General features: G+C 46.5%; 1 protein-coding gene across 1 annotated transcript; it reads right to left on the bottom strand.

Annotated features, from left to right (window-relative positions):
• Positions 1–608: 608 nt before the first annotated feature.
• Positions 609–6,285, bottom strand: PSMG4 (proteasome assembly chaperone 4). The gene is made up of 3 exons (XM_080639629.1): positions 6,040–6,285; positions 5,810–5,885; positions 609–1,052 (listed from the first exon to the last, which is right to left on the bottom strand). The coding sequence occupies exons 1-3, from the start codon at positions 6,229–6,231 to the stop codon at positions 931–933; spliced, it is 390 nt and encodes a 129-aa protein (XP_080495755.1). The 5' UTR covers positions 6,232–6,285; the 3' UTR covers positions 609–930.
• Between the last annotated feature and the right edge of the window lie 1,242 nt (positions 6,286–7,527).

The raw sequence follows: 7,527 nt of genomic DNA on the forward strand, positions 1-7,527 counted from the left end.
CAGTTTTAATTGGTGAGTATGGTGCCACAGCAAGGTAAGTTCATCAGTTTTCCTTAGGTTTTTAGGGCAGCTGTCTGGCAGCAGCACCAGTAGGCTTTGTTCATATCAGAAGCTTATGTCTGAGTCAGGGCTCAACTTGCAATGAAAAAGAAAGAACCTGGACTCACTCATCAGGTTGCTATGCTCTGTGTTCCTTTAAATTGCCATGAATAATAGGTGGTATGCATATATTGACACCTGCAAATGGGCACCGCATCATTTGCTCTACAGCCGGTTTGGGGTTTTTTGGTGGTGGTGGTAGCTTTGATTTTTCTAATAAACAAGTGTGCTCACTTTACACCAATGATGCTCTCCTAGTAGCCTGCCAGATTTATCTATTGCTTCAAAATTCAAGCTGTGCTCTTTCCTTCTACATAGTTCTCCTTTGTGAAACCCTTCTAGTGTTCTTAGTGCCCAAGAAATGGAAGGAAAGCCAGTGTTCAGCACCAGTGCTACAACCAACAGGGACTAAAAGGAGCAAAGCAACACTCATTTTATGAGCTTTACAATATAAAAATGTATTTTATTTGCTATGCTCAAAACTAGTACATAGCAGATTAATTGTACAGCTAGAATTTGGAACTGATTTCCCAGCATATCTGAGTACTGAATGGAGGCCAGGCACTGCATGTGCACTTTTACAGCGAAGTTCGTCCATTGCAGCGTATTTTCTACTCTACTCACCTATTCCCTACTTAACAGGGTAGCAAATTTAAAAACAATAATAATAAATTCCAGGTTCCAAGTGTATTTAGGTCCATCTATATTTAATAACAACTTCAACTTCAATCAAAACAATATAAAACAAATATACTAACTTAATGTCAGTGTGAAAATTGCGATTGTTTTTTCTAAAACAAAAACTTCAGGTTATTTTACAATGAAGCCAAGTCAGAACTTCTCTGGAAAAGCCATCATTTCTTCTTTGATCCTGTTTTCTATAAGTAAGGTGAAACTGCTGTCTGTGTTTTGAAGATTGTAGCTGACAAATATCTGTTTTTTGGTCTTGCTGGCTAAAACACAAAACAGAGTAGTCAGGTATATCTCATTCTTATTTAAAAGTGATGATGGTATTCAAGCAAGCCTCTTAAAAAGCCGTATCATGCAGACAACATTCTCTAAGACAACATTCTCTACTCCTGCTGTGCTGAAACAAGTTATTAAAGGAATAGCAGAACAAGTACCTGAGTGTTAGCACACTGGACAAAGCCACAGATGTCAATGAAATGGGCGATGCAAGCCTCATTTTTGGCCTGATGCAAAAAGTTGTGGAAAAGCCTCACACTTTTAGTAGATTCTGGACATTTCTTAAATATGGTGCAGTTTAAGTGAAACCACAGACTACACTGAACCCTTAGCAGCGAAATCTAGTTGATCAGTTAGTAAATCTATGCTGTGAAAAACACTAACACAGGTAAAGCACACAAGAAAGTGATTAGGCCCCAATTAACAAAGCTTTGTTTTATTAAAAAGCCCTAAGAAGGCCCCCAAAAGTGTGCACCAGTCTTGTCTAAGCCTGTTGTCAATAATTTTGTTTCCTTTAACCTTTATTTATACGGTATCCATCAACACCCAAGAGGCTGGAGAGCCTGGGTTGAATGTAATGAAGCCAAGCACAAGTTCCAGGCTACTGTAATGACAAATACCCAGAGAAAGGTACTACAAAATTAAGAGCTGTCTTCCATGACAAAGCTAATTAACAGTAATAAAAATAATGTCCATGGGGGCAGAAAGACTTAATTATCAGAGTAGAACAGGTAACACCAAGGAATGTTTTATAAATAAAAGGGAATCCTACGTAGATTTTACCATAGTCATGTAGCAGATTTGTAACTCTATACATCGCTAAACTTTGTGAAGAATGTAAGCACCACAGAGGAAAAATAGGCACTAAATTTAAATTGAGTTGTGTAAAATAGAGGAGGAAAACTGGTATTTGGGTCATGAGGTATTCTTGGCAGGGAAGGAGCTGGGAGCTGACAGTCCCAGGGACAAATCAGACCCCTCTGCTGAATATTCAAAATTACCATCTGAATTTTAAAAATTTAAAATGAAGACACCAGCACTCCTAATATCTCACTCCTTTCTAAAGGGGGAAGTTCACTACAGAAAACTTACATATATGTATAAAATGCAGTTAAACTACTCCTTTGAGGCATTTTTGTTATGCAAATCAATTTATTACCATTTTCTGTTCTAAGAGGTTACCAGCTTCCTGGCTTAGTAAGTAGGGCTGCTTATGAAATGCAAGGACTCATTTGCCTTTTAAGATTTGGCACCATAAAATGCTGATATAATGCAGCACGTTGCTCTGTTGGCAAAAATTAGTGCTTGACACCAGATTTTGTAATATAAAGCAACATGTTTTGTAAGCACTAGTGCTTTGTCATCCTACCATAAGTGAATGCAACACTAACTCTGAACTAGTCAATACCACTATCCTAGGTAGCAAAGCTATATCATATACCATGGTGTTAAAACTCAACTTCTTCTTTATGTTTGTGTAAGATCTGATTGAGCCCCTGAGATGCTGTTCCAGTTCCTGGGAACACTGTGAATCCCTCAGGGTTGCCTGTGCATAGGAGCTCTGCTCCCTAGCTAACAGACAGCCTGACCTTTTCTGTCCTCACTTCCCTGCAGATTCAGTTGGACATATGGGCTCTTGTGGGAAGGACAGAAGAGGGGAAGATCTTATGCCTTCATGGAAGACCATCCGCACCTTCAGAGGAAAGCAGACAACTACAGAAGACAAGGCTTACCTACAAAGCCCTCCAGCAGGGCTGCTTCCCACGTAGCCTGGCTAATAATCCCAGTTGCACCAGTCCCTCAAAGCATAGGAAAAGCAGCCAGGAAACATGACAGCAGCACAGACCCACTCCTACAACCTCATAGACAGAGTGAAGGCCCAAATCTAAGCTTGAAGAGGAGCCCAGTGGGAGCAGAATGGACAGGAAGTGTTAGTTCTAATTTGTGGACCATTTGTGCTGGAAAAGACGTGGCGGAGGGGTGGAGGTCCATTTGGGAAAGACCTCAAAGAAGAGGTCAAGTCATCTTCACTGTCTGCCACTCCCTACAGCGCGAAGATGAAGATGCGGCACTATTCAGCAGTCACTGCAGCCGAAAGCACTGTGATTTCAGTATATGGAGGAACGAAGTCACTAGTGGACAAGACTTTCTCAAGAACTGGACTCCAGTAACCTATAGGACACAATTGCTTAGAATTTGGGTTTCTTGACTACTGAGTCACATCTCATGCTAAAGTAATCATGCAGAGTGGTAGGAAACAGTCCCTCAAACAGATATAGATAGAAATAGGTAGAGAGAGGAATAGGAATGTGATGAATGTGGCAAATATGTCTTCAGCAATAGAAAAGAAAAATGGAAAACTCCAACCCTGAAATAAGGAAGATAGAGCCAGTGCACCAAGTGCAGCTGTTCTGGCTAGGACCCTACAAAGCAAACAACAGGATAAGGTGATACTGATGCACACTAGTGCTGAAAGTCCTGCTCCTGACATTGCAGGACAAAATGGCAGGTGATGGAATGTGACTGGCAAGTATAAGAAATAAAAATACTTATGTTCAAATTGCATTGCATGCTACTTCAGTCAGTGCCTACAAAAACCAGAATGGAAACGGCATAGAAGCTACCTTGAAAGTACAGCTATAAGTCAGACTTGGTTGTGAATAGCATCTCTGTTATTACAGAATTTGTGAGAGTAACAAGAATTTAATTTCCCAGAGGAAAACTAACACCAGTAACAGCAAAGCTTGGTATTTCTAGCCAACGCAAAAGACAGATTTCCTCACTGAGTGCTTTGTGAAACAAAGAAGATAGACAGATGCTTAGTGATGATCTTGCACGTTCACTGGTTTCAGAAGAATAAACAATTTTGGATTAAGTGACCCTGAGCTGGATTGACAAAAGCGCCTAAATACTAAGGTGCAGGATTTCAGAAAGAAGATGCATTTCTTTTCTTAAAAGTCAGTTATGCTCAGGTGAAGAAGCAGCATGTAATGATTCAACACCAGAAGTGTATTGTTGACTTTCTTCTTCCAAGGAAGGTGAAAAAGGTCTACAGGCCTTCCTCAACACAGTATACCCTAAGCATGGTAGCACGAGTAAGAATAGTGTCTATAAAGAATATAAAGGGCGCTGATTACTGACAAAATCTGCAAGCCAGAGGTTAGATACAGAGCAACACTGACCAAAAGCCTTTCCGGGCCATAGCTGACACAGAAAACTGAACATAATAACAATGAAAGACCCTTAAGGCACACAATCAAAAAGACAGGAAGATGGATCATGCTCCGAGGATAAACAGTGACTGATAGGCCAGTTTCAAGTAACGATAGCAGTTCTTAGTAACAAAGTATGTGAAATTAGCAATGTAAACAAGAAAAGGACCTTGAAAAAAAAGGCTGGGGGGGGGGGGGGAGAGGGTAAGGGAAGGGCAGCAAAACTGAGATATACTGGCACAAAAAAACAGGTGACCCAGCCTCCATCCTAGAACAGTGAAAGAACTAATGGATGCCCACTCTGGCTATGAAATCTGTAATGTACTAAAACAAAACGACAGTAGAGGGTGGGAATCACGAAGACAACTTACAGCTGTTAGCTGGCCTCTGGTCCTACACATGAGTATATACAGCAAGGTTCAGATGCGAGTAATGAAGAGACCAAACAGTAAGTGGACTAAACTGTTAAGCTTTATCCAAAGTAAAGCCTCTTTGGTTACATTTTCACTGACTGACTTTTTAAGGATAATGCACTAATTACACATTAAGAAATCATATTATACAGTACCCCATAGAATTATTACTTAAAGTGAAATGACTGAATCCAGTATGCAGAGAAAGAGCTGCCGCCTGGGGAGACTACACCAGTGGTTATTAAAAGATAAAAGATACCCAGGAAGAAGAAAGGACAACAGCATTGTTTTTCAAAGATCAGTCTTGTCATCAACCCTTTCTTATATATACATCAGTGGCCCGGGAGAAGAGGTAGTGTAGTCTTGTGAAACTACTTGACGAGAGAAGCTTAAGAAATAATAGAGATTGCACACAGATTGTTAAGACGAATTATGTGGCCTTTCCAGCTGAAACAACAGAAGTAAAATAAGATTGAGTAGTGCAGCATCTTACATTTAAAACCTGGTAACAAGGCCTTAGCAATTCACCATCTGGAGCTACTTCAGTTACTGGGAGATGATGATGAGTAACCAGCATGATGCTGCTGTCAGATATGAAGGCTCTAGGATGCATTAGGCCAGGTATTTTCCTTTTTAGTCAAAATACAGAAGTTTGGAAGTTAGCATTAAGGCTCAGAAACCCAGCTACACTGCCATTACACTAAGTGTGGCAGGAAACTCACACATACTGAAACAGGAGACCTCCTGCAAGGTGCCAATTAGAGTCAGTCAAACACTGGTGTCTGTGAGCTGATCTAGGACCTTCTCAGAACTTAGCGGCTAAAAGGTGGAAGATGTGATGAGGACTGGCTTCATCTTCAGGAAAAGCATGTGTGCTTTGCATGACAGCCACCCCACAGCACGGAAGATGACGGGGATGGAAACCGCGGGGCCCTGCACGGCCGGGAGGGTCTGCCGGCGGCCCCGCGGACACCGGGCTGCAGCAAGCACCTCGTCCTCCGGCGCTCACCCAGCCCCGGGCGGTGGGAATGCTCCAAGGCCCCACGAAACTGACTGCCCGGGGCCGACCCCCGCGGACGGCAACCTCCCAACCAGACCGCGGCCCCCCCCGGCACCTACCCAAGCGCTGGGCCAGACAGGCGGAGGCGGTGTCGGAGGGGTCCCCCAGGAGCGAGGCGGCCACCGGGATGCTGTCCTGCAACCGGAGCGCAGCAGAGGCACCGCTTAGTCACCGGGAGCGCCGGGCAGAGGTGGGGAGGTCCCCACCAGCAGCCCCTCTTCCCTCCGTCCCTCCTTCCTTCCCTCCCTCCCGCTGGAGGGAGCCTAGGGCAGGCGGCGAGGACACTCACCCGTGGGTTGCACATGGCGACAGCCAGGCTGGCGAGGGCGGGCGCGGCGCCCACCCAGAGGAAAAGCGAGTCCCGCAGCCGCATGGCGTGGAAGTGAACCCGCTGCTCGCCCAGCCGCCCACTGAAGTCGTGCAGGGCGATGCCTCCGCCTCCTCCTGCCGCCGCTGCCCCGCCGCCACCCGCCGTCTCCATCGGCCCTTCTCCCGGCGCGGCCAGGCCTCAGCAGGCAAGGCCCGACCGGGCGGGCCCCGCTGCCCGGGGAGGCGGTGCATTCGCCGCGCCCGCCCCGTCATAGCCACGGGGCTGTCTCTGGTATCGGCGCTGCGCGGCCACCGCCAGCCCCGGCACGCCCGTCGGCACCGGGGGTTGCACCGTCCCCCAGTGTGTAGTCCCCGGGTATACAGGCACCCCCCCTCCGTGCAAGGCGCCCCTTCCGAGGGGCACACGGGTAGCCCAGGTGCGCGCCCCGGGCGGTGTACGCTCGCCCCCACCCCGGCACCCTCCTTCACTCCCCGTTCTCCCTGATCCTTCTGCGGGGGGGCGAGGAGTCGGGGTTAACGGGAAGCAGTCGCAGGGATGGCGGCGCCCACTAGATGGCAGATGAACCGCTGCGTGAGAGGCACGGCCGGTAAATGAGGCTCGGGCGCTTGGTTTAGCCAAAACCCGGGGTTTGAGGCTAAAGGGAAGGGGGCTGGCGTGGTGCTGTGCAGCCTCAGAACCACCCCGGGGAGGAGAGGAGGAAGGTGGCGGAGGCCTTGGCTTAGTTCAGCTCTGGAAGTTTTCAGGGTTCTTGGGGGTGTACAAAGCAAGTGAGGGTATGTGGAGCTGTGAATAATTAAAAGCCCCGCTTTGGATATGAATTGTGCCCCACACACTTTCGCCGGAGCACAGCTAACCTGGTCCTTCATCACTGAAAAGGATTCCCCTTAATGGTACCGTCTGCTGCTGATAAGAGTATGGGTGGCATGCCAGTGGCCTTGGGCCCTTTGCATTGCAAATGTGTCTTCACACCACTGGCAGGGTGAGCAACTCTGCATAAAGAACAAGTGAGTTAATGATATAGACTGGCTTTTTAATCAGTATTTCCTCTGCCTCCGATTTCATACATGCTTCTAGGAATCAAAATTTCTATTTCCAAATTCTAAAACTTAATTTTCCCATTGAAAAAATGGGGGGAGTGAGCGGGGGAGGAGCCATTCATCACTTTTCTTCTGTAAGCCGCTTTGGTTCTTCCTAGCATCTGCCAAAAGACGAAATCCTTAGCCCTGCTAATTTCTGCCCGTACTGCTGCATTGATGATAAATCCCAGGAGTCAGCTAAGCCCAGCTCAGCTGCCAGACCCTGACATCCCATGGCACAGGATCAGCTTGGGGAGATGGGGGGGGGAGGATCTCACAGGCCACCTCTTCTGCCCTACTTTTGTCCCTTGCTGCTGGCACAAGGCATTATGGGCTGTACAGTAGCAGCATCAGGCCTGTACTGGTCCTC

Source organism: Psittacula echo (genome assembly GCF_963264785.1).
Source record: "Psittacula echo genome assembly, chromosome: 2".
NCBI lineage: Eukaryota > Metazoa > Chordata > Aves > Psittaciformes > Psittacidae > Psittacula > Psittacula echo.

Coding starts and splice junctions, on each gene's coding strand:
- PSMG4 (XM_080639629.1), bottom strand. CDS start 6,231: ATGGAGACGGCGGGTGGCGGCGGGGCAGCGGCGGCAGGAGGAGGCGGA. Junction 5,886..6,039: donor TCGCCATGTGCAACCCACGG/GTGAGTGTCCTC, acceptor CTCCGGTTGCAG/GACAGCATCCCGGTGGCCGC. Junction 1,053..5,809: donor CTGTCTGGCCCAGCGCTTGG/GTAGGTGCCGGG, acceptor TTTGTGTTTTAG/CCAGCAAGACCAAAAAACAG.